This window comes from Podarcis cretensis, assembly GCF_951804945.1.
Source record: "Podarcis cretensis genome assembly, chromosome: 3".
Taxonomy (NCBI): Eukaryota; Metazoa; Chordata; class Lepidosauria; order Squamata; family Lacertidae; genus Podarcis; species Podarcis cretensis.
In genome coordinates this window covers 45812978-45840610 of record NC_137172.1, presented here as the reverse complement: position 1 = coordinate 45840610, position 27633 = coordinate 45812978, and the positions used below count along the sequence as shown (strand labels likewise).

Here is a 27633-nt window from a genome sequence, read left to right as displayed (position 1 = left end):
AGACTATGGGTTGGGGAGGCAGGACCATACAGATCATCCACACTTTTTAGCTCTGTCAGACTTTATGGTTAAATGCGGTGAGAGAACATAGGCACTCATGCTTTTTCACCATCCTGATGAAGGGACTGCTTAGCTAGATTAGGAAGTGTCCTCAAAGGAACTTTGGACACTCTCTGTCTTCCAAGAACTTCAGAAGACAGCCCTCCCCCGCCCGCCCCCACACTTCTTCTTGGTAACACTGGCCTTTTTTTGGTAAAACTTGCATGGGAAGTTAAATAAAGCGAACTTGATCAATGTGAGAAAGCTGACATGACATGACATGAAAGCAGCCTGTTCTGCTTTGAAGTCATCCCTTCTTTCTTAAAAGCATTTGAACTCCCAATATAACATAATCCAATAATTCTTCCATCATCAGAACAAAATGGTCAATTAATGGTTGACCCATGTCTATTTGACTTTGTCAATCTCCTTCAATAAATTGTGTTTGTTTGTTTGTTTGTTATTATACCACCCTATACCCACAGGTCTCAGGGCAGTTCACAAGATAAAATCACAATAATAAAATACCTAATAAAAACAAGAACAAGAACAACCCAATAATCTTGTTTCTTGAAGCAGTGTTTGTTTGTTTGTTTGTTTGTTTGTTTGTTTGTTTGTTTGTTTGACTTATAGCCCACCTTTCCTTTGTTGTTGAAACCAACAACATATAACTGACATATAACTGACATTTACCCAGGTTATACAGAAATCAAGATACCTGACATTCTGTGATTCACTCTGTTTGCCATCACAGAAAGCAGCCATGTTAAGAGAGTATAGTGTTTTGGAAAATAAGGGTTAGTGCATGGTTTTAGCTATTTAACTGCATTGTAATTTACTTTTATGGGGACAAATTTTATTGGGATTAGCACATCTTCCTGGACTGCTGCCATCTCACTCATTCTAATTGGGCTTGCCAGTCTTGCAATATGAATACAAATTGTGGGAAACAGATGCTGTGGATAAACTAAGTTGACTTGATGTTTCATTATTGCTAATAAAATTAAAAACCTGTTAGAATTGAAAAATGTCATAAAATGGCCTTTAAAATCTGTAAACCTATACTGACTTCTATTTCATGTTCACCCAGTCAAAGGCATACCTCAAACAAGGCACACCTCCTTTTCTTCTGGAGCCTTCTTTTTGATTTTTATATCAAATTTCTATTCACTAGCATGAATGTACCCTTTATATATGTTCTAGAAACAAGCTAAATTTGTACTGCCATTCTTAAAATGGATTTGAGACATTTTGGGAGATAATGTGCTAAAACATGCGCTGTGCATGCTAGCTGAGATGATTCCTGAAGATCATGTGCTTTTTTGTAGGGACATTATACAGAAGTGTGGTTTAACTGAACAAGCAATAACAGCTTTTAAACCCTTCTGATCTACCCTTTCATGGATTTTCTTTACTGCCTGACCTGTGTAAAACAAAAAGCAGACCCTGGCTGGGGCCTGGTTGCTGTCTGTGAGCAAAGGGGGCATCTCAGGAGCACAGCTTCCACATACACAAGGTTTTGAACTTGCCAAAATGGGCACAGGCAAACTGTCTGACCCTTAAATCATGAATCTCCACACTGTATTGTTGATGCGCATCTTATACCTGACGCAAATTCTCATGAAATGATTCCAGTTCTTGCCATGTCCAGCATCATTAAAGATCAAGGCCATTATACCTTTCCTCCATGCCATACAGATTTGATTTCCCTGCATGCACTTAAAAGCATGGGGCTCATTATTGTTCACTAAGATAGCACCTTCAAGCACTCCTAATGAATCACAATTGTTTTATTTATCCTGTGAGGCAGGTTAGAGATAACAAATTTCTACCAGTGTCACTTCTGCAGGGTATTTCGTTGGTCTAATTTCCCACCCTTTGGGCTCTTTGCCAAGCTCAGAAAACACTGCTCTGTTCTGATGCTCTCATAAACTCCACTCGCCATCTGTGGCAGCTTCCTGCTTCATGTACTTCTCTTAATACACCCCAAACAAATTCTTCTCACCAAAATATTCAATGACATGGAGATTTTTATAAAACGAAAAATTACCAAAAGTTACATGTTTACAAGCATAGTCATTTAACTTTATAGCCATGAAGATATAAAGTCCCTCTGTAAATGGCCATTGTTCCTTGGTAGAGGGCAGTGTGAAAATAATCTAAATTTAAGATAGGAACAGGGGTGTGAAAAACAGCCTAGGCAATTTCCACAAATATTGTTTTCCACACCTAAATGTGACATCACATATCCACAAAAGTGAAAATGTAATTTTTATACTGGAAACTGATAGATTCATGGCTGCTTCAGATGCTACAATTTTTTTTGCTGACCCCAATTGTGAAGAAATTTAAAGAGTAAAACAGGACATCGTAATTCATGACCTAACAAACCATCTATAATCTCATGGACATAGTTTTACACCCCAATGATCTCAGAAGTTCTTACCAGCTGGAAAGTGAGACCTCACAGCTCACCAATAACATGCCCTGTTTGTGCATAAGAATGAGTATGGGAGAGTAGATCAAGCAGCTCGCTAAGCAAAAAGTATAATGTCTGAACCAGCAAAGTCAGCAAAAAACAAATAAACAAGGAAGAAATAATATTCCTCCAAATCCTAGACAGATGCTGATGCTCCACCTTACAAGGATCCATTTGTTTACATACCACTGGCCGGTGTACATCCCAAAATGCTCTCTCTTGGCTATCGAGGATTTTCCTCTCTATCTTGTCCCTTTTCTTGTCCACTCTGTTGATGGTGAGGTAGATATGCAACACAAAGAATGTAAATTGAAATACCTCTTAAGATTGTGGGTGACAAATCCAGCAACAAAACGTCAGTGGAACTCACTTTGCTTGTGCTTCTGCTTGCATAAAAATAAACTCCCATTTCCGTGCAAATGCTCGCTGTAACCTGGCCAAGCTCTCCTGAAAACATACCACATATTAGCAAGTTCCTCGGGTAGCCTTTTAAAGACTTTCTATAGGATTTTCCGGCGGACTGTTCCACAGGGCAGCCGGCTCTAGCTGAGACATTGTCACTCATCCACTCTGTGAGTTCCTGCCGTGTTGTGCGCAAGCTACTGGATATACTGGCGGTGATGGGTGTGTGCAATTCTTTTTCGATGCCTCTTGTAATGATTGTAGGAGAAAGATGCTGGGGAGAGATCTTTGGGGAGCATGAAATGTTCCTAAGATAAATTTATCTGAGCAGGTTTCGTCCTTGTTTAATTACACATCCAAAACATCCTAATTCCCCTCTGATTTTACAGGATTTCCTGTAATGGGGTAAGATGCAATATCAAGGGCCTTTGTTTAATCCAAAGACTCTTATGTTCTCCATTCCCCTGGCATTGCTTTGCAGCCCAGAGCTTTCACTTCCACAGAACTGGATGGGAAAGCTCTTAATGTACACTGCAGCCTCCATGCTGACAATGGATAGCTGGGTCACAAGACAAGTTTCTAGGTGGCTTTTCCCCATAGGTCAGTCCTACATCTAAAAGTTGTAACATAAATAAATGTTGAAATTCATATGCTGATCTATTTCCAAGAAAGACTCAGCACTTCTGTCCTGTTCCAGAAGTAAATTGTAGATAAATGAGCCTTACATGTTTAGATCCAGGCATAACTGCTGGGGGAACTTGTAAAATTAAAAGTGTAGTGCAGAAGGTGAGCCTGAGATGTTCAGGATGCAGCACTGTAGCTACAAGCAGGCTCTTCTCCTGGAGCTGAAAGTAGAATTGGGCCTGTACATGTTAGCAGCAATCCTACACACAATTACTGGGAAGTAAGCGCTACTTAACATGGTGGGCTTACTTCTGAGTAAAACATGCATAGGATTGTGCTGCAAGCCTCCGGTGAGCTTTCATATTGGGGCTAATGAAAAGGAATCTGTCTATGAAATGGTGTTAAAAATCTAGCCTGAAGAATACAGTGGAACCTCGGTTTTCAAATGTCTCAGCTGCCGAACGTTTCGGAAGCCGAACACTGAAAACCCAGAGCTGAATGCTTCAATTTTTAAACATTTTTTGGAACTCGAATGGCTTCCGGGGTGCATTTCTCTTTTTTCCCAATTGAAATTGCTGACAGCCCTTTGATTTTCAGTTTTCAAATGTTTTGGAAGTCGAACGGTCTTCTGGAACGGATTACGTTCGAAAACCAAGGTTCCACTGTACTAAGAAAGGGTCCTTTTAGTATTTTGCTTTGCAGAATAGTAAAAATAAAATACTGTCTGTAGTGAGGATACTTAAAAAATAATAATTATATGATGAATATAATTTTATAAAAATATGAGCAGTGAATATTTACATAGAAAAAAAACCACAATTATGTATTGTTTGAAGTAAGGTGCATTTTTCACCCCCAGCTCATATACAGGTTGGTATTAAGCCAACATGTACATCGGCTTTCCGACCTGTGTACTTATAAACCAATTCACCCTCCACTTTAAACAATACTTTAAGTGAACCTAATTCTGTCTTGTGATGCAGCTTTTTGATTCAGGATCAACACAGACCAGCCTGGGGATCTACTGCATGTACAGCTGAAAGCCTTGTATATTGCTGAACTTGCAGCCTCTAAGAGACCTAGACTACAACAACTCTGTGGAAGCTCAAATTAAATCATCTCTGTTTTTGTCACACTCCTATCTCTAATGTAATGCTGCAGATTTTGCAGTTCTCTGCAGGATTTTCAAAACACTAAAGTACCACTGAAGTACCTGTATGTGGGTTACAGTTCCTGAACCTGTATTTTTTAGGAGCAGGTAAAAAAATCAATAACAATAATAGTGCTGTGTTGTCTTGTTCCCTGCACACACTACCACGTTTCAGAGTCTCATTTATCTGACAGTTCCAGGAAAGGCCCCAGGTACTTACTGCTTCATAGTCTGCTAGCTCAAGCCGTGCTTTGTTTTGCATTGTTCGCTTGCAGAGGTAAACCGCTGGAACACAAAAAATAATCAATCATTTCTTGCTATCTAAAACCCCAGACATCAAGATCTAAAGGCTTAATATGCTTTCCATTCAACCAGAGGTTCCTGAGCATTGTGTCTCCATCCTATGTTTCAGTTTCAAAGGTTAGGGTTTATCCAAACAGGGCTATTTTTCACTATACAGCTGCAAATAAAATGTTTTAAGTGTGTTTGAAGTGCAGTATACAATGTGACACTAGATGGCGATGGTGAGCCTTATGGAAAATCCAATATATTTTTAAAAACGCTTTTTAAAGAGTATTTTCAGAACGGTTTTTATGTGTGTGTAGATTCCACCTAAGATATAGTGGATGTCAAAAGTAATGATCAGTGATTTCTACGGCTGTGCATGATTATGATGAGAGTAAATGATTGAGAAGTTTTTAGAATTTTAATTATTTTTATTGACTTTCCTTTCTGCCATTTAATCAAGAGAAAATGCCCCTCTCCTGAACAATGAAAACTATGGACTGTGGCCTGGATTGGCACTGTGGAGTTATTAATTATGTTGGAGCACCATATCTTGAAAGGGAGATAGAAAAGCTAACACATTTACCACACCTTAGCCACCTTCATTGAAAGTGCAAGAAATAATGAATTCCTTGTGATAGCATAATAAATGCAAGTTCCTGCATCCCTTCAGAGCACATCCTTTTCGTGTCACAATTTCCTCCAAACGGTTAAGGGCCTCTAAATGAATAAAAGAGTCCATCAGTTTCACAGTTCTCCGTTTGGGATATACACCAGTGAACGTAAAAGTGCCAAGTGACCTTCAGATAGGGTCAAAGCATTCAAAATATATTGGCCCATGTGCTATCCAGACCACAGCCCCTTTCAGTAGATAAATGGGCATGTGAAGCAGGGAGCGAGATCATGGATGCCTAACCTCTAAGCAGCTGCATATGTAGGGCCTCTTCTCAGATCTTACAATGAACATGGCACAAATCTTTTCCTGCTGTATGCCGCCTTGAGTGGGGTTTTAACTGTGGAGAGATTTCACAAGAGGAGCAAAAGACTCCTTCTTGGCTGTTGGAGCAGTCCAGCCAAGGAAGGCGCCATTTGGCACAAAGGCTGGGCGGGCACCTGCCAAAAGGCACTTGTGGGTAGAAGCAACAAGGTATCTGAAATATACTCAGAGTCAAGAGTGGATTTCATGCTCTTTATTCAGCTCATAGTGATGAGGAGGAATGGAAGTTCCCCCAGAATGTCTGCATTATAGACATTATTTACACAATGGGCCCCACGTGACTGGCTAATTCCGGGATTCTCCTGTAGGCCAATCAGGCCGGGGATTCACTTCCCACCTGGAGCTGGATTGGGTGGCTCCTGTGGACCAATCAGACTGCTGCATTCTGGAGCCTATTGTTCTAGGACCAATCAGACTGCTGCATTTTCAAGGACGTTCTGTGCAGGCTGATCCCAGCCTTGTGGTCCTCCTGCTGATCTCCCCCAAATGGGCACTAAGATGTCCCCCTTGAGTCTGTTAGGAGCATCTCATGCCTTTGCAAGATGAACAGAATCTGGGACAGAAAAGCGGGGGGAGGGTTCACCCCAAATCACCCTCCCTGCTTCTTTTCTGCACACAAATTTGCCTTCCGTTGCTCTGCATTCAGCTTCCTGGGCTTTGGGAAGGAGGCACGAAGCTCTGATTTGTGGGGGAGAAGGTGCCGGTACTGTGTACCAGCATGTACCACCAGCAAAAACACTGATTTAAGTACCAGGGGAAATAATAATATCAGAGTGGTAATGTTTGCCTTCTCATTTCCTTTCAGTACTGCAGTGATGAAGGCCATATTCCTCAGAATACCAGTTGTTGGGAATCACAAAGTGTGTTCTCCCTCATGGAGAGCACAGGTTGCGGGCGGGGCTGACAAGACACCTCACTGTTACTAGGCAAATGGTTTGGCCATCCTTTAAGCAGGGGCGGGCTGTTACTGGGGAAATCTAGATGCTGCCATTTGTTGATTGACAGCCCTATTTGTTAAATGCAATGCTCGCAGCGAGGAACTTCCTCTTTTCGCTGCTTACTTCGGATCACCCGCCCTCCCTTCCCTAATTTTAGGCTGTTTGCTTGACCTTGCTATGCCTGTCATGGGGTCGTCTGCTTTGGGGCAGGGGCCTGGTAGGAATTTTGTCCATTTGGCTGATTAGTGTGTGCCACTTGGTTTTTGCCTACTGTGTAGCAAATCGTCACAACCTGTAAGGTTTGCGGTTAGGCATTGGTCCTGGAATTGGTTGGTGGAGGGGTATGGATTCGGCTGTGCCTGCCCCTCCAAAATGCTGCTGCTGCTGCTGCTTCAAGGGTTTTCCGTTAAAGGAACCCAGGGGCTCCCCATGCTTTTGTCCGAAACCCCCTGGCAAGGGGCTAGGGCCACGCAAGAGCCCCTGGGAGCATTCTGGGGAGAGGTGAGGCATGATTCCCAGTCCCGTCTCTCTCCCCAGGTGACTTACCCTTGCTGACTTTGCGGGGGGTGCGAATGTCAGAGCTGTCCCCGTGCGGGATCAGTTAGTGCTACCAATGCCTAAGCAACCACTCACATTGCTGTCATTTGAATAAAGTTGTGGCCAAAATTATGCCAAAAACCTTAAACAAAAATTAAGTGTCAATTGTGTTTTCCTTTGGGGGGGGGTGTCTTGGGGACCTCGACGCGCAAGTGGGGAAAGCCGCCCAGAGCAGCTGGGGCAACCCAGCCAGATGGGCAGCATACAAATATTATTATTATTATTATTATTATTATTATTATTATTAGGCATTTGTATCCATGCCCTGTTTGTGGGTTTCCTGTAGGCATTTGTGAGAACAGGCTACTGGACTGGATGAGTCTTTGGCCTGGCCATTCAGGGCTCTTCTTATGTTCTCATGCCGCTGCAGTCCTCTGATACAGCCCCGTTGTGTTTATAGGTTTTCAAAATCAAAATGTTATCCAGATCGCAAGCAGAATCCGCTTCCTTTGATTTTGGTGAAAGCAGAATGGTATGTCCCTTATTCTCAAAACCTCATTCAAAATGCTCAAGGGGGTTCTGTGCTCACCGGAATAAAAATAAATGGATTCTCCTTAAGTGCCAGATGATGTTTTAATTTTGAAAAGCAGCCAGCACATATGGGCTGCATCAAAGGACTGCGCCCACAGAGTGTGTGTGTGAGAGTGAGTGTTCAGTGGAAAGAGAAAGCCAATACAAATGTCATCGTTTTCTTTGTGATAATAATTTATTTGGGAATTTAAATAAGGAATGCATGGCCCCAAGGTGTGGTGCGCAGGTATACATTTCTTTCTACACTGAGGAATGGATGGATGCAGGAGTGAGGGCAATACCTGGACATAAACAAGTGGAGGCACATTTGGCTGATCCGGATCTGCCCCCTTTTTGCACAAGTAGACTGGGTTAGCTCATTTAAAGGCATCCAGTGGACAAGCAGGATTCTCCTATTTCCCTCCATGCATGGTAGATTGCTGTGAAGGTTCTCTCTCACACAGCAGCTGTTCTGTGTACTCTAGATTCCTCCTGTATGGGTAATGCACATGCTACATTGGGGCACCTCGTTAAAATAATCACACAGGGTTATGTTGCAGTGGATTATAAATTTCTCTGTTAAGGGGAATCCCTCCACATGACCATATGCAAGGGAGATTCTTGGTCCTTCCTTTCCTAGCAGCAGATTACAAATTTGCTCCAATATAACAGTCCCTTTTCAGGTTTTTATTTGGAAATGTTTAAGGTTCCCCACGCCTCCTCTGTCAGCAGCTTAATTGTACCTCACTGGAAATCCCATATGTTTTTGTTTTTCTTTTTGGTCAGGAGAGACCAGATAATTATGAGGTTTCAAACTAGAAACAAGCAAGTGGACTAATTATACTTTACATACTTTTATTTAGTAGAAAACCCACAGATTTCCATATATATGTAGAGAGAGAGAGAGAGAGCAAAGAAGCTGAGTCAGTTGTTGCAACAGAGCTAAACTGCACTTAAACAGCACCAACTTGTTTTAAAGTTTGTACTTTTTAAACTTTGCGCTGTTTGTATTTTTGTTTTGCTTTTGCCAAGAAAAGCAGCCTAAAAATATTTCAAATATTATTATTATTATTATTATTATTATTATTATTATGTAAATGGGGAAATAATTTACTAACTTTTTTGTCTATCTGACAAGCGTTTAAAATGTCATTTATTTTATTTAATATATTTATATTTCACATTATTAAAACAAAACACCAAGGAAGCATCAAATGTGCATTGTATGGTCAGAAGATATCTCCTGCTTACAGCTATCTGTGTTTATGTCCAAGCCAGCAGGCAAACATTACACCTCTCACTTTGAAAACCAAGTCCTCATGCAAATGTGCACACAGCGTCGATATTCAATACCACTGTTTCACATTCTCAGTGTTCTAAAATGGCTACTGACCAGAAAATCACTAGCCAGAAGAAAACCAAAACCTAACTCTAACTGCTTGGAGGCGGGGGACGGGACGGGACGGGGCTTAATAACAAGCCTGATGCATTTTGGGATAAACTTTGGGGGAATGTTTTAAATAGCACTTCTCACCAAGTATATAAACCACAATAGCAAAAGTGTTACTACAGCAGTTTGAATACTTGGTGCGAATTGTTCCTTACATTTTAAGTAGGATTATTCTGAAATTATTCTGAAATATTCAAGAGGATTATTCTGAAACATGTGCTTTGGGGGTGAATTCTGGAAAGGCAAAGAAATTCTATCCTAGTGTTATGAATTTCTCTCTAAATACATGGCCTATTCTTTCCCACACACCACAAATAACCAGATTGCATTATTCTATAATACACTCAAACCTAAACTATGCAAGAATTTAGAAGATTTATTATGACCTAAGCCTTTGTGAACTTCAGTTATCAAATAAAGGGACTGTGATAGTTCATGAAATCTCATACATGAATTGGCCTTTAAGGTCATGAGACTCTCTGTTGAAAGGGACCAACTACTCCTCTGGGAATTTAGCAGGTGAAGTTTTTCCTGACATAGAGATAAAGTGATGGAGGGGGGAGTCAATTGTTATTGTTAAAAGCACAGGAACAAGACCTATAATAAACTGGTACCCTCATGATGGCAAACAGGGGCAGATATAGAACGAGTGTAAACTGCGTAGTCTGAAAAGCTAACTTTCTTCAGTGACCAGGTGGTATGTTTTAAATATGCACATTGGTGCATTGCACACTCTTGTGAATGTTGTTAGGAGACCCCCTCTTCTCCTCACAGAGCTGCCATTCTCTTAAGTCCCTGAGAAGAGGGATTGATTGTTAAACCACTCTGGGAATTGCAGCTCTGTGAGGTAAACAGAGGTCTCCTAACAAGACTCAGCACTCTTAACAAACTACAGTTCCCAGGATTATTTCAGAAAAGCCATGATTGGTATGATACTGCTTTAAATAGTGCAGATGGGGCCTCAGTTGGACTCAGTGGCGTAGCGTGGGGGTGCAGGGGGGGCCGGCCGCACCGGGCGCAACATCGGGGGTTAGGGTTAGGGGGTGCAAATCCACGGGTTAGGGGGCGCAAATTACTTGCCTTGCCCCGGGTGCTGACAACCCACGCTACGCCACTGGTTGGACTGCATCTGATGCTGAAGCTATGAGATAATCTGCCTTCTGAAAAGATGATCTGGCACAAAAGTACTAATACAACTTTACAGCAGGGATAGACAACATGTGGGCCTCTAGATTTTGCTAAGCTACACCTTCCACCATTCCTCACTGTTGACTATGCTGACACAGCTCATGAGACTTTGAGTTCAACAACTAATTGAGGGACATAGGTTTTCTATTACTGCTTTGGAATGAAATACTATTTGTTTGGCTGAGCTTCAGTCCCAGGACTTTGCATTTCACAACTGAGCTGTGCGAACCTGAGATAGGCACGGAATGATTTCAGTAGCCCCTTAAATTTAAGCTCCCAGGTCATAGGCAAGCACAAACTTCTAACGTCCAAAAATAATGTTGACAACCTGGTGAACATATCATTTTTAAGTGCGCCAAAGCCAAACTTCTTTATTTAAAAATTTGATTCCTTGTTTCCATCTACATTTCAAATTTCCACTCAGTCACTATGCACACACTTTGTCAATTCTGCAGTATTAATTTTAAAACTATAACCAAAACCACTTGCTCCTTTCATGCCATGTATATAGTCCAGAAAATTATAAGTGAAGCAGGAAAGAACAATGGGGCAACAATCCAACACAATAATAGATTGGGCACAGTACAACGCAATAAAGGTCCATAGCCAGGGTTGTTGTTTTTTGACAGTGCCTATTTACATTTATATATTCATTTTGTGGAATGAATAAGGTGCTTCATTTTGAAATGTGTTGAATGTGTTTCAAATTTAATGTTAAGTTTAATTTTTAAGCCCTGCATGCATAATACATGGCATAAATATCAAAAAGGAACGTAATCTTATGTCAAAGAGAAATGTAATGGACCACTTAACAGTGAACTTCTCAAACTCTTGCTGTCTTTCACAAGAATACTACAAGAGGTCACTGAATGATCCCCTATGCTTTGTTTATGGGGACCACAATTCCCATCATCCCTAGCTAAGAGGACCAGTGGTCAGGGATGATGGGAATTGTAGTCCCAAACATCTGGAGGGCCAGAGTTTGCCTATGCCTGTTTGACACCTAATGTATGTTAGAAAGATATTAGCAAATGTGGCCATGGGGTGGTGGTCATGCACAGATTCACATCTCTGTGACCTAGTCTGAATTAGTTCTCAGCTTTGGGCATTCTTAAGTTGATCTCTGGCTGTTGTCTCAACCAAACACAAATGTCAAATTCACTACCGGTGAACAGTGTCAGCTTTGGGCTTCAGAGGACCCTTGGCCAAGATGCTTTGAGTGGGTCCACCTCCTCCTTCCTGTTGCCACCACTGTCAATCTCAGTCTGGGACAAAACTGTACAACCATCCAAAGGGAGAGCAGAAGGCAAATGGAAAATGCAGCTTCATCTTCTCCTCTCTCTTGTTGCTGCTTGTGTGCTCAGGATAGCTGTTACCAGGCAGTAACAGCAAGACAGAGGAGGAGCAAAAGCACCAGGCTGATCTAGCGATTAGCCGTAGGACTCTTTCTGGGGAGTGGGTCTTGCGTAGTGCCCAACAATGCTTACATCTGGTGCCAACCCTGCCTTTGAATTAATTTCTGAGTCAGCACATTTACAAAGTGGCAAAAATAATGCTATTTTTGTATTCCCATGTTGTGTGCAGATTTGACCTCTGCCTTAGTAAACTTTGTAAACCAAAGCCAATCTTGAGCTCAGCATTAGCAGTTCTTGACCTGGGTTTGGAAAGTAAAGCCAGGAGTGGTTTAGTGAAAAAGACGGATTAAATGCAAAAGGCGATTATGAGACTTTCATCCATACAATGCAAGACTCCGGAGTGAAAGAGAAGAGAGATCCACACTGACCATAATCTGTGTTTTCCGGCTCCCAACAATTGGATGGCCAAAAATAGGGTGTCTGTAAAATAAAACAAAAATGGAAGAATGTAGGAATTTATGTCTGACAAAATATAAACATACATATATTTCCTTTGACTTCTAAAATTAACTGTCTGGGGAGTGGCTAACAGTATCAATTGAACATATTTAAATGGCATACAGCAAATAAAAATTGGTACTCCAAATAATGTTGTTATACCTTTGTGCATAGAATCAAGTGTTTCTTATAAGGTTGGGCAATTATCTATATTTTTCTGAAAACACTCACCACTTCTTTGCAGGAGAAACCAATGTAAGTATGGTGCCAATTTACAGTATAACTTGACTTTCTGGAAGTAGCACAGACCATCTTCTCTATAGGCTGCTGCAGTTTTCCTATATGCAATGGATCTGTATACAATGGATTGCTTCAGAGCATCTTTCCAGTGACTAGCTAGGAACCGGCCTATACCTCTGCCTTGGGCCACTCAGAATCTCTTGTACTTTTGTAACTTAGAAGTTATAAACCTGCCTTCATTTTGCTATTTAACTGCAGCTTGAGATCTTGATTATGTAAGTAGATAATACTTTTACTTCTTCACAAAGCAATGCATGTGTGGTTAATATTTTTAGTGAGGGGGTGGAAGGGGACATGCTAGGAAAATCCAGTCTGCCTTAAAGCATCCTGGATCATTGTTTCTAGAAGGTGATTCAGTCTTGCCTTAGCTTTCAAGTTTAAAGCTGCAAAGGATGGTACTCTGCTGATCTCACTCATATGAGCAAGGAAGGATAATAGCTAAATAATATATCTTCTCCTATTGCCTAAATCCATTCCTAATCAGATTCTAATCCCTATCTGGAGATGTGGAGCGCTGAACCAAGGACTGACTACACGCAGAGCAAATACTTTATCACTGAGCTATTGCCCTTCTCCTAAGTATCCATAAATTATCCCTCCTCTTCCTTTGGCCACCTTCTTAAACTACTCCAGTTATTGCTTTTCTAACAAAGCTCTGCACATAACACTGTCAGAAACTGAATGTAGATCTGTCTGTGCGCTATTCCTTTGGGATGTGTTTGCAGATGGCTACTTCTATAGCCAGGCTGATTGCCGAAGAATTGATGCTTTTGAATTATGGTGCTGGAGGAGACTCTTGAGAGTCCCATGGACTGCAAGAAGATCAAACCTATCCATTCTTAAAGAAATCAGCCCTGAGTGCTCACTGGAAGGACAGATCCTGAAGCTCAGGCTCCTATACTTTGGCCACCTCATGAGAAGTGAAGACTCCCTGATATTGGGAAAGATTGAGGGCACAAGAAGAAGGGGACGACAGAGGACAAGATGGTTGGACAGTGTTCTCGAAGCTACCAGCATGAGTTTGACCAAACTGCGGGAGGCAGTGGAAGACAGGAGTGCCTGGCGTGCTCTGGTCCATGGAGTCACGAAGAGTCAGACACGACTAAACGACTAAATAACAACAACACTTCTATAGCCACTAGCTGTATCAGGGCACCTCTCCCCCACTCCCTGCACAAACGCATGTGTTTTATGTATGTGGCTGGGGGAGGGGGGTGATGCCCTTTCAGTAGCTGCTGCTGATACTGGACCACATCATGAACAGAAGTCTGCTGTATTGACAATGAAGAAATCCCTTGCTATTACATGTCAAGTCAATGAAATAAAGCAGGAATACTTACTTGGAACCGGTAAAAGGTGCCATCATCTTTCAGCGTTAAAACATGGTCTGAGATAGGAAAGAAATAACCATGGGCTGCCATTAATGTTCCCAGATGAAGAGCTTCCACTGTGCCAGAGGGAAACAAAAGCAATTAACACGGTTTTTTTAAATAAAAAAACAACAACTTCATGGTGAAGTGTTTGGACATTTATTCTTCTGAGAGAATTTTCACCAGCTGGTGACAATTTATACTGGCAAAGTATATATAAATCAGAAAGAGGAAGAAAAGATGAAATTATGCACTCTTCTTTTTTAACATGGGACCTCATTAAGGCAGCATACATCCAATTATCAGAAAACAAATGGGTAAGGCCAGTGCTTTTTTCTTAAAGAAATGTTTAGGGGTACTCTCATTTTCCTTCTCATATTGAAATACTGGCCCTCAATGAGGCCAAACTTAGACTGACAAAATGTTTAGGGGTATGTGTAGCCCTGTGGCCCCCTAGAAAAAAAGCAACGAGTAAGGCTACAACTTTCTTAGGAGTTAAGAATAAGAAAAGTTGATGGGAAATGTTCCAGACGCTGATTTTCCTGTATCAAAGACCTGAATATCCTTAAGCTGCTAATGCAATGGCTGCTTACAGCTGCTACCAAAATATAGATAATAGATAGATAGATATTCAAACTAAGATGTTTATCCATACACAAGCAAAGCAATCCAACATATGGCCCAGTGATTTTGAAATCTCAGCAGGATTTGCATCTGTGTAACTTCATATTACAGTACTCTGAGTAAAACTTAGTTGACTATGACCTAAACTCTCTGCGGCTCATTCCGCCCCCTTGTGAATCTTGTTATGGACACCCTACCATTGATCAGTCATTTATTTAAAGTATTTATTACTTGCTTTTCTATGCATGCATTCTAAACAATGTACATAAACTACAAAGCAGTGCAAGCAACCAGTTACTATATCAATATACCACAGGCATCCCACTTGTTTCTGCAGAATAGCATACACACCAATCATTCAGGAAGGGGAACTAATATGAGGCTGGAAGGTCATTTTTAAATATAATTTCCTACTAACAAATTACATAAGGAACACCTGGATCTGGAGATAGGACAGACTCTTTTCATATTGAAATTCAGATAATAAATACTTGAATAGCAATCTACAATTGCCATTCCAGAATGATATTCTGAGCATAATGGAACATATTCTAAATAATGATTTTTAGAAATATAAATATAGCTTCCACTTCCAAAATACAAATATAGCATTTGCTTCATAGTTACTATAGCTGCTGAAAGCTACATGTCAGAAATTTCCTTTGATCTGCATTTCATGAATAGAAGCTTTCAATTTGCCAGGGACAAACTGGAGCAGATGTTTCATTAATGTGTACTTCCAACAACCCAAGCAAGTGAGATTATTGGGCATTTATTTACCTTTACTGCACAAGGATGGTAGTAAAGGATTTACTGCACAAGGATGGTAGTGGTTCCCATTATGAGACATAATTCAGGTTTTTTTTTATCATAGGACAATGAAACATTTTCCCCTTGGCTTCTCAAACTCTACTTTTTCTGCATAAATTTGCTTGCTTAGCATTTAAGGAAGATTGAAATTTATAAGGAGGTTGTTGTACGAGTCGGGAAAGATGGTTTTGAGATATGGCAGTTGGCCTGAGGAGGTGTTGTTTACTTGCTGGTTGAAAAAGCATTTGTCGGCATCGATCCAGTTCTGTATACATCTTCTGCTAAGTCATGTTTAGGCTCAAAGTTTCATTCACAGAGAAAAGAAAAAAAAAACCCATCACATTACATGAGCGGCATGTATGGTGGGATCAAAGGAAACAGACAGAGAGAGACACAGGAAGAAGAAAAAGGCTGGAATTTTTCTAAAATGCATCTGTAGTTTCTGCCCTGCCTGTCTCTAGAAGCAGAAGTGGGATGATTGGTTCCAGCAGTGGTAGTAAGTAAGGAGCAGAAACTCTTCCTCCGCAGGCAAAAGCTTCAGGTCCATTCCAGCTTTTTTCATCTGCCTGCACCTGTCTCTATCTCATGGCTCTAGCTGAGCTCTGCTAGTCACCTTTTGTGAAGAGAGATCTGTGAGGATGAGGGACTGCTCTTGTGGCACACAAGCAAGGCAGAGGAGGAGCCATCCTGCTATTGGTGCTGCCCGCTTCTGGTCAGCTTGGCACAGGTCTTTTTCTCTGCAGGAAAAAAAATCTCCTGTTTTGGCTCCTTGACCACTCTTCTTGTGATTGTTCTGTAAGCTTTTTGACCCTTTGCGTATCGAGATCCCCAGGGCCACCCCAATAACTCACACATCACACAGAATTTTTTGTTTAAGATTTTTGGCATAATTTTGGCCACAACTTTATTAAAATACAAATTTGTGAGTGGTTGCTTAGGCATTGGTTGTGACTATCTGCCCCCACCGTGGGGGACAGACTGACATTCTGCACGATGCGAAAGTCAGAATAGGAGAATACACTTGGGGGTAACGACGGAGCAGGGAGCCTGCCCTCACCCCAAATGCAACCAGGAGCTCATTGCTATGGCCCGAGCCCCCTTGACAGAGTGGACAAGCAATAGTTAGCCCCCAATTCCTTTAACGGAATCCCTTGCAGCAGAAGCATTAGAGGGGCAGGCACTCAACCTACCAAGGGCAGGCACTCAACCACTGCCCCTCAGCCAACCAAACTATAAACCAATACCTAACCGCAACCTTACAAGTTGTGACGATTTGCTACGCAGTAGGCAAAAACCAAATGGCCCCAGCCAATCAGCCAGATGGACAAAATTCCTACCGGGCCCCTGCCCCAAGAGCAGACGACCCCATGACAGGCATAGCAAGGTCAAAGCGAACAACCCTAATTCTAGGGAGGGGGGATGGGCAATCCGATGCACGGTCGAAAAGAGGAAGCCCTGGCCTCGTGCAAAGAGTTTTAGCATTTCTGGCTGTCAATCAACAAATGGCAACAATCAATTAGCCCGCCCCCAACTTTGGAGTGTCCTGGCGGCCCCCACCGCAACACGTGCTCTCCATGAAGGAGAGCACGCTTTACCTCTTCCTTGTCCATATTTGTTTGTGTTGTTGTCCACCCTCCTGTCTTCTTTCAGTGAAATAAACAGATTAAAACCCTGGGTACACACTCTGAGTTGTCCTGCACACACCTGTGTATTTAACCACTTTACTTGAAGTGACTCCTCAGTGTTTCTCATCTATCAAATGGCACAAATATCCTCCAGTATGAATGCAACATGTAGATATATGTGGCTTTTATTAGTTTGACTTGCTGTGTATTATGTGGCTGGCTTTGATAGGGGTTTTTCCCATCTGGAATATCTGCTTTGTGCATTATTAGTTCCCGCTTCTGTCTTGCAATGGACAACCATTATTCATGAGGCCACAAAAGTGGCTTGCCAGAATCCACCCCAGCCTCAGCAAATCATGCATATTTCATCTGTGAGATTTTGCAGAAAATGTGCCTGTGGACAAACAAGCCAATAAAAGGCATTGCGGGGGTGGGAGGGAGAGAGAGATTTAAGAAAATGGAAGAAGAGTGCCAGGGTTGAAAAGTGTTTTGAAGGAAACAACCAGAATGATCCATTACTAAAAGCCATGGTCCTCTAGAAGAACGCTCATAAATATGCCTGTAGAAGACAAATCAATACCAAACTTGTGTTTCTGTTTTCACTATTCCGCCAAACCACCACAGAGCTAATCTAGCTGAGTGGAATCACAGCTGGAAACACTGACATCATAGGAGCTGTGTGTGGAGTTTTCATTGGCAGCCAGGATGGCTGGCTTAGGGGATTTATCACAAAACTTTAGTTCAGGTTTATGGCAGACATACTCCTTATTGAGGGTTGTTTCAGTTAATAGGGTGTAAGTGGAATTTGGTTGTTACAAGGCAAAACTAGAACAGAGAACTGGGAGTTCCTGGAGTACAGAGGGAAGTGTGCCTATGCACAGCAAGGTTAGTGTTCTTGACCCTTACTTTTGCCACCTGGTTCCTTCTGCCTTATCAAACTAGTGTTCTCCATTATGATTGACAATGTGCCCCTTTTCTCCATTTGGGGTACTAAGAGGGCATGGGGCCATGAAACTCACTGCTGCCCCTCCCAGCTTATCAGGCCTTATTTTTATTTGCTAGCCGAGAACATAGCTATGTCATGACATGGTATCATTCCACATGAGGATAAATGGCACTCCAATGGTTGTCACTAGCCGAAGGGAGGTTGCAGGGGTATTTAGTGAATGTTCCCCTCTGCCCCCCAAAGTGAAGGCAGCTTTGCCCCCTTTCACAATGGACTCTTTTCCTTCCTTCAGTGGAAAGTTTTGGCCCACTAACCCTGTAGCTGAGGATGCTTCTTACAAATTGATGGTCACTTTTAAATAATGCATAACTACAGCAAAATTGTTAATAACTCACTAGGGCAGTTATAGTACTCATAACATATAGAACTGACAAAGAAAAGTGTTTTGTTTATATATTTACACACAGACATATTGCTCATAGGAACTAAAAAATTTTTAAAAGGGATAAGCTAAATATAAACATGCTATGTATTAGTTTCTGATTTCTTGGCTTCTGAACTCTTTCTAGGCACTTTCTAGGTCTGTGGTACTTCTAGAAATCCTAGACAGGAAGGCAGAAGATAGAGGAAGCTAGGAAATATAGAAGGGGTGGAAACTAACAGGGTTCCATTTTGAATATCATGGATATGAACTGGAAAGGAAAGTCTGAGGAAAAGGAATGTGGGACACAGAAGGAAAAAAGCAGAACGCTGGGCCACTGCAAGACATGGGATTGTATCCCACAAAGCCATCCTGTTAGCACAAGGATTTCCATCTGCATAACAAAACTTCTTCTCCCATGGCCCCCTCCAATTTGCTCTAGGGGTTTTGCTCTTGCATTTACAGGGACACTTTGTTGGCAACAACCCATGGTACCACACAAGACAATGTTTCTATTGCTAATGTAGAGGCTTCCTCCTCTCTGCCTTGCTTTGAGGAAGGGGGTTTCTCAAGGTGAGCTAGAAATCTTCCTTGAAATTTAGTTAAAAGTTGACAGTTACTTTAAAGTTATCTAATTTTAAAAAATCTAGCCAGTGTGCAATCGTCCATGATATTTAGAACCAGAATATTGCTGTCTTAAAATAGTATATTTTTCAAAGACTCCCTAGACTTGAATCTCTCAGTCATTGCTCCAGTTCTGTCACAAGCTGACATAAGAACATTTTTTTAAAAACTAGTATTAGCATATAATTAGAACTGAAAGTTTAATGGGATGATATTTTTAAAATGATGAATACCACAATCCGTACAGTTGATGTCACAGCTGATGCTTCTGGTACCAGCAGATAAAAGGGTCATGGCATTCATCCACCAGTATCTCAGAAGTCTGTGCATACATGGTAAATATGTAAAAACTGCTGCTGGAACCTTAGGAACTGGTTATTCCATCACTGCCTTAGGAAGCACATCTTTAGGCATTCAGTATGAACATATCTTTGTCCATGGAGTTTTCTTGGCAGGGATACTGGAGTGGCTTGCCAGTTCCTGCTCCAGGTGGATCACATTTAGTCAAAACTCTCCACTATGACCTAACCATGTTGGGTAGCCCTGCACGGCATAGCTCACAGCTTCTCTGAGTTATTCAAGCCCCTTTGCCACAGGCAAAGTGATCCCTGGAAAAGCCCCTGATGTTGGGAAAGATTGAGGGCACAAGGAGAAGGAGACGACAGAGGACGAGATGGCTGGACAGTGTTCTTGAAGCTACCAGCATGAGTTTGACGGAACTGCAGGAGGCAGTGGAAGACAGGAGTGCCTGGCGTGCTCTGGTCCATGGGGTCACGAAGAATCGGACATGACTAAATGACTAAACAACAACAACATGAACATGTGATGTGGCTTTCATGCATAGGGATGGAAGGACCTGTCTATTTCAGTTCTCTCAGTTTCTCATTTTTCCCATCTTGAATTCATTTCTCGATGTTTCTGCAGCAATTTGCAATTTATTTCTTTTTTAAAAACGGGTGAAGATTCTTCAGTGAATTTCTTCTAATAGCCACATTCTTGTCTACCGTTTTGGCACAGTCTCCCTTGGGAGGTGCAGGACTCTCCTTCCTTGGAGGTTTTTACGCAGAGGTTGGATGGCCATCTGTCATGGATGCTTTAGTTGAGATTCCTGCATTGCAGGGGGCTGGACTAGATGACCCTTGGTGTCCCAACTTTACAATTCTATGCTACTATGACCAACATATACTTCTTTTTTGCAAGTAGCTTCTCTTAATAGAATGCCATTTTGTATGTTCTTTTCGCTGATATATTCATTTTTATACACATTTCCCCCTAATATATGCATTTTTGTAAACAATGTTTGGTTGGAGAACAACGGTGCTAAATTTGGATCCTACTCACACAGTGCCTCCTCCTGGCTGACATGGATTGTACATGCGCTGGAGGTGGGTGTGGCCAACACATGCATCAATATCTGAGACCAAGGGTAGCCTGATCATGCGTGGCACCCTCATCAAGTGCTCCCTTCCTTGTTTTTTGTGTTTGGATTCCATTGACTGCTATGTACTGGTGGCTGGAAGCCAATATATAGGCTAGTATATTTGCAAGGGGAAAACCCGTGTTCAAAACACTTCGCGCAGAAGTGTAGTGAAGAAAATATGAAATAATTTCATGTTTTCCACCACGAGCTCCTTTAAGACAAAAAAGATACACAAAGACAGCCTTCATTACAACAACACTTCTACAAAGATGCCATAATACTGGTAACTTGGAAGACAGAAAGCATTTAATTTTTGTAGTGTTGTGCAGTTGAGGCCTACACAGGGACAGAAAAAATCAGAGTGAGGAAATCGCCGGTAATGACATATGTCCTTTGGAACCCCATGGTAGGCCAGCACCAGAACAGGCTTTCATTTTAAAATTTCTAACACTTCACTCCAGGAAAAATCTCATAAAGTCTGACTAAAGTTTACTTCAAACATTTGGAAGCAAACTCCAGCTTATGAATTGTTGAAATTCAGCCATCCATGTTCTTTGATGGCTCTACAACAGTTTATGGTGGGAACGGGAAAAGGCCGACAAATTTTATTGGAATTATTGGCACGATATGGAACCGCAATCTCTGTGCAAGCATTCAAGTTAATCCTAGTTATCAGAACAAACCTGAGCACTTTAGTTCTTCTATAAAATCTCGTGGGGGAACTAATGGCCATTAGCGCTTAGGAACTTGGCTTTGGTTCACACTAATAAAGCCACAACTCTGCAATACCTCAAAGTGTGTTAACAAGAAACTTGGTTCTGGATTATCTATGACAGGATAGCACAACATGCACCAAGTGGGAGTGGTTTTGGCACTTGTTCAATGGTGATATAGTTTAGCCATTCTCAATCTAGGAAAGCGGGTGGTGCATCAAACATACCCAGGTACTGTTGTGTGCAAGGCACTGTGGAACCAAGTAAGACACTAGAATGAAAAGTCTGACTTGAACTTCCATGCTCCTTAAGAAATAATAATAAAAGTCTTCTATTGCAAATACTTCCTAAACGAAAGGAGGAACACCATCATTTTAGGTTAAATAAAACAAATGCAAGCTGTATGAATACTAAGAGGTATTCATGGCTGCTAATACATTAACACAATGCCACTGAATCACAGCAGTGTGAAGATGAGATCTCTCCATTCTCGGCCGAAAGCTGTGAAGCAGTATATAGCCTGGGCATTGAAAAGGTCCTTGCTGCTCAATTGCTAGATGCCTCTGCCAATGATTTGAGGAAACATTTTTGCACAGGCAAAAAGGCAATAGAATAAATATGGCCAGATAATGTTTGTGTTGCATTTTAAAACTTCCCTGCCATAACTATATCTATGTAGCACTTACTTTATACAATGTTTTGCAATATTTATTGTGTCCACTTTCCCAACAGCCATTTGCAACTGTTTACTGTTGGAAAAGTCAGACAATTAATACAAGGCCAACAAAATGAGTTTACTTTGCTGGTAGCATTTGAACCCAGTTTTCTGGCCCAAAACCAGCTTCAATCACATTACACCAGGGGTCAGCAAATTTTTTCAGCAGGGGACTGGTCCACTGTCCCTCAGACCTTGTGGATGGCAGGACTATATTTTGGGGAGGAAAAATGAACAAATTCTTATGCCCCACAAATAACCCAGAGATGCATTTTAAACAAAAGGACACATTCTCCTCATGTAAAAACATGCTAATTCCTGGACCGTCCAGGGGCTGGATTTAGAAGGCGATTGGGCCTGATCCGGCCCCTGGGCCTTAGTTTGCCTACCCATGCAGTACACATTATCATTGGTAGCAGTAATAGTAGTAGTAGTAGTAATAGTAGTAGCAGTAGCAGTAGTAGTAATAGAAGAAGAAGAAGAAGAAGAAGAAGAAGAAGAAGAAGAAGAAGAAGAAGAAGTAATAGTAGTATTTTCACATTGCCCTACCTCTCATGGAAGCCAAAACAAAAATAAAACACATAGAAAAATAAAAACATCTATGTTACAGAAATCATCGACATATACAAATACAGATTCAAAACTGCTGCAGTTTTATAACAGTTATGTCCCCAAAGGCTGAGTGAACGAATACATCTTCTGGTGTCATTAGTGTGTGGGACAACTGTACTTCCAACCAGAAGGGAATTTCCAAAACCAGCAGCACTATATGCCATGTTCTGAAGTACTGCCTAGGTATACAATATTGACTCCAAAGCCATGCCCAAGCTGGAACCAAGCATGAACAGGACACATGTGCAAGATAGAAACTATGGGTGCTTCTCTAGGTACTATTACTGGGTAGGATTCTATCACATACCAGCATATTCAGGTTGTGAAGTCAAAGTTGCTTTGGCACTGCTGCGCCACAACAACACACACACCCTTTGACTTTTTGCTTTAAGAAAAGTGATAAGAAAGCGTGGTAGGAAGTGCGGGATAACACTTGTTTGACACAACATCATATAAGCTCCCTGCGAACAAATCATAATGAACACTAAATAAACAGGTTTTCTGTTTATTGTGATCTTCAGATAAAGGGCAGTGAAATATACTCGGAGTCGCGCTCAGTACATAACAGGCAGTATATAAATTTAATAAAGAATAATATTCTAAGAGACTGTCCTGAAATGAGTTTTCTCTACAAGGGCATCTGCAAAAAGAATTTCATTTTAGGCAATGACTAGAGTGGCAAAGGAGGGGGAAAATGAGGCAGATTATGGAAGGGGTAGGAATGAGTGATAGAAAAGCAGTGTTTTAACTGACAGCTTGTGCACACCCAGGCAATGCTTCCCAGTTAGGAACATGTGCCATCTAGAAATAAACTCTGTACTGGTGCCATTAGTACCTGGTCCATGTTCACAGCACAGCTGGCTTTATAAGCACAACCATGGCATCCAATGCACCCTCAGATCCTGTAATAGCAAAGTCATTTCTCATTGCCACCCACTAGTGAATTCCCAGCTGAAGGCTTTTCTATACGCAGAACCAGCTCTGCTGGTTGAGGAGGAGGAGGTCATTGCAGCAAAAGAGAGCAGTGGCAAATAGCATTCACTCTTTGCATTCCCTTTGCTAAATTCCAAGTGGATTTCCCATTTACTTTAATCTGAGGGAAAATGGATGTCAAATTGCACAGGGAGTCGCAGGTAGGCAGTCCTAAGAATAGCAAGAGCTCACATGTAACAAATAACTGTGGCTTCCTACATTATATGCGCACTTCTGCAAATCACTCTCACGACAAAAATGAAATAAAGCGGGAAGGATTTATACCTGTGCTTACCAGAGATTATGTGGGATTACAGAAGCTAACAAAAGTTCTAAACCAAGGTGCGCACATTTTCTCAACCATTTCAAAGGTGAAAATGGGGACACTACTCTGCTGCATGAGCATTTAGGACTAAGCCATGGTAGACAATTGTAGTCGTTTAGAATGCTTAGTCCTTAAGGTACTGCAAAACCATTTGTTCCATTCATATTATAATTTCTGATGGTCTGAAACTTTGCCTCTCCACTTCCACAGGGCCATTAGCTGGCAGGGGGAATTGGAGACTTTTGTAGTAAGTTGGGGGAAACTCTAAGGTTTTTCAAGGGCACGGGCTTACCATGTTCCACAGGGCAGCAGAAGCTTTCACAGTCTCTCTCTTTTACTCAAAAAAATGTTTTGCCACCACATGGTGCTGGAACCACAATAAGCAGCAGACCAGCAGCTGTCCTCACTGGTATTAGAATGGCCCCCTGGTAACAGGGCTAAGTCATAGGATGGCATTGTTTCCAGTGGCACATTATTTTTATATGCATAATTGCTTTATCTGTGTTTCACTGATGTTTTCTTTGTTAAATCACTTCAAGATCTTTTATATGGCATGATTCATAAATGGAACCAACAAACAGATGCATTAAAAAGATGTCTGACCCCCAGCACTACTTGTCCCCCTGAGAAGCCCATTTTTATGCCATTCATCTGCATCAAATGAGCCAAAGGTAGAATCATAGAATTGTACTGTTGGAAATAACTCCGGGGGTAATCTAATCCAACCCCCTGCAGTGTAGGAATCCTGGGTGCGCTTGAACCACCAACCTTCTGGTTAGAAGCCAAATGCACTGACCCATTGTTCCTTACTTATCATTGAATAAATGAATTTAGGCTTCCTGTCAAACAACAGACAAAATATGAGCAGAAAAATTGAATCAACTTATGGAGAGAGTCTTCCACTCACAAGATTCCTCCCATTTGTGAAAGTTTATTTCATTAATGGAGGCTACTTCCATTAATAAAAGGAAACCTTTGGGACCAGCCCAATATTGTAAGATATGACGCTTCAGATATTCAAGCTCATTCTTTTTTCTCTTCACCTCACTGAGATTTGCAACATTTTCCTTTTTGTAGTATTGCTATATAAAATTCTCCTTGACCTGTTCAGTTTCTATATTCTCAAGTGTTTTTCTTGCCCCCAAGAGAATACATATATAAAGTTACTTAAGCCAAGACCAGTTGCATTGAAACTACTTGTGGTGAGATAAAACAGATTTCTTTTTCTGTTAAGGTATTAAGGTGGAGTAATTTGTAAATGCATCTATAAAATGTGTCATCACTCTGCATTTGTCAGTCTATATTTTATTTCTATGTACAGTACTCTTACTGTTAGCATGAATGATTAACTCAATAAATCCCTGCTTTTAGCATGTTGCTAGTGAAAGTTTGTTTCAAGGAACACATTTTTAAAATATATTCTAATTATGGTTTTGATGTAATAAACTTGCTTAAAGAATTTACCTGGGCTATCTCATGATTCTGTTAAGACGGCAGATACTTGTTTATGTGAGAAGTCCACATCCTTGTGTGTAAACATCATACTTGCAAACACTGAAGGGAAGGGAGCCTAAAAGTCAGTTCAATTCACAGGGGTGCAAAGTTTTCATAAACCCCTTCCACCCACCCATGGAACCTGCAAAAATAGTCTGATAATCCTATGGAAAACTATCATGTGACTCAATATTTCAAGGTAATGACTCCTACAGAGCTTTCCAAGAACAGAGTGTGACTTCTTAAAAACCTACTGTGATCACAGTTTTTGGAATCCTCTAACTCTCTAAAACCATCTTCCATGGCGTTATGATTATAATGGGAACAACAGGAAGCTTAGACACCTTTCCAAAAGTACAAAGGGGATAGCGTTCATTAAACAAAAACAATATATTTACCTGGGTCTTCTATAGACAAATTCTTTGTTAACCACTGAACAATGTCGGAACCTAGAAAAAAAATGTGAAAAATAATTAAAATGCAGCTGCCATATTTTAAACATGTACGACATTCTAGAAAAGAAAAGTTAGCTTCCCCAAGAGTGCCCATTTTTATTAAGCTGCCTAAATCTGCAACAATCTGCACTTTCCTTGGAGTAAGCTCCATGGAATACAAAATGAAAAATGAAGAACTGGACATAGTCTGTTTCCCATTGTCAAAGAAATATTTATCATGGACACTGTGGTCACAATGAGGCCCTTGTACCACACTGACCTTATTGCACACATTTTGACATGGGCTTTCACTTTAATTATTCAATGCCTGCTTATTTCATTTGGACTTTCACAGTCTACCATGTTTTTAATATTCTGTGGGGAACCGCCCAGAGTGGCTGGGGAGACTCGGCCAGATGGGTAGGGTATAAGTAATTATTATTATTATTAGTAGTAGTAGTATTAGTATTAGTATTAGTATTATTGCTGTGCACAGGTCCTACATTCTGACAGTAGATTTGATAGCAGCTCACATTGGGTTTCCCTATATTGTCAAGGTATTATGCTCAAGTACTGTATGTACATAGAATAAAATAGGCTCTGCAAAGCTATGGCTTCCAGGAGAGCATCCCTGGGACTGTCAGGTGCATCAGATCTCTCTCATCAAGGAGAGCCTGCATAGTTTAATCCCTTTGCTTTCCCTCTCATTGTTTCCAATAATTTGGAAATTGTTTAAATAAAAAACAAAAAAAAGCAAGCTGGTGTGGAAATGGGGAACTGAATTTAAGACTAGAAAAATGAGAAAGAGAAAAACTTAAACTGACAGATTTGCCTTTGCCTACAAAAACCGTCCCTGTGCTGCAGACACCGTTAGTTTGTTCTGCATCCCAGAAAAAAGCAATGCAGCATTTTATTCCACATTCCTGATTTATTTATTTGTCACAAGCATGTAAAAACAGCTTAAAATCCAAAAATCTCAATTATGTTCCTATCAAGCTATTGAACTTTGCTAATGGATTTTCCTGTTGTGCATTGTCTTTACCTCTCAGGCCTGCTATGTGTATCTTGCACTCTTGTGTCCCATCTACACTGTACATTTTAAACACACAGCTTCTCCCAAAGAATCCTGGAAACTGTAGTTTGCTAAGGAATTGTAGCTCTTTGAAGGGCAAGCTCCTGTTGCCATGATTGCTTGGGGGAAGCCATGCACTTTAAATGTATAGGGTGGGTGGTGTAGAGAGAGCAACTTTTGGCATGGGTCCTGAAGTTTTCTCAGTCATTGCTCCATTTGGTACCCCCTCCATGCAATGTTTCTCAGCTCCTGCACATACATTAGCAAGTTATATACCATATTTTTTGCTCTATAAGACTCACTTTTTCCCTCCTAAAAAGTAAGGGGAAATGTGTGTGCGTCTTATGGAGTGAATGCAGGCTGAGCGGCTATCACAGAAGCCAGAACAGCAAGAGGGATTGCTGCTTTCACTGCACAGCGATCCCTCTTGCTGTTCTGGCTTCTGAGATTCAGAATATTTTTTTTCTTGTTTTCCTCCTCCAAAAACTAGGTGCGTCTTGTGGTCTGGTGCATCTTATAGAGCGAAAAATACGGTAATTGTGGAGGGGGGGTAGTTCATGAACTAAATGTACAGCAAAACTTTGGCTAAGCAAAAAAGCTCAAAAATTCTCTTCTAATTGAAAATTCCAATTAGAACTTCAGTT

General features: G+C 41.2%; 1 protein-coding gene across 4 annotated transcripts in view; it reads right to left on the bottom strand.

The window, feature by feature from the left end:
• RGS7 (regulator of G protein signaling 7) overlaps positions 1-27633 on the bottom strand; it is a 137815-nt gene that overhangs the window by 16939 nt on the left and 93243 nt on the right. For all 4 annotated transcript variants that reach the window (XM_079969527.1, XM_079969528.1, XM_079969529.1 and 1 more), the window contains exons 4-9: positions 25882-25932; positions 14153-14259; positions 12443-12494; positions 4915-4979; positions 2889-2965; positions 2705-2786 (exon numbers count right to left, since the gene is read on the bottom strand). In XM_079969527.1, the coding sequence (XP_079825653.1) occupies positions 2705-2786; positions 2889-2965; positions 4915-4979; positions 12443-12494; positions 14153-14259; positions 25882-25932 (434 nt within the window). The remainder of the gene's footprint in view (positions 1-2704; positions 2787-2888; positions 2966-4914; positions 4980-12442; positions 12495-14152; positions 14260-25881; positions 25933-27633) is intronic.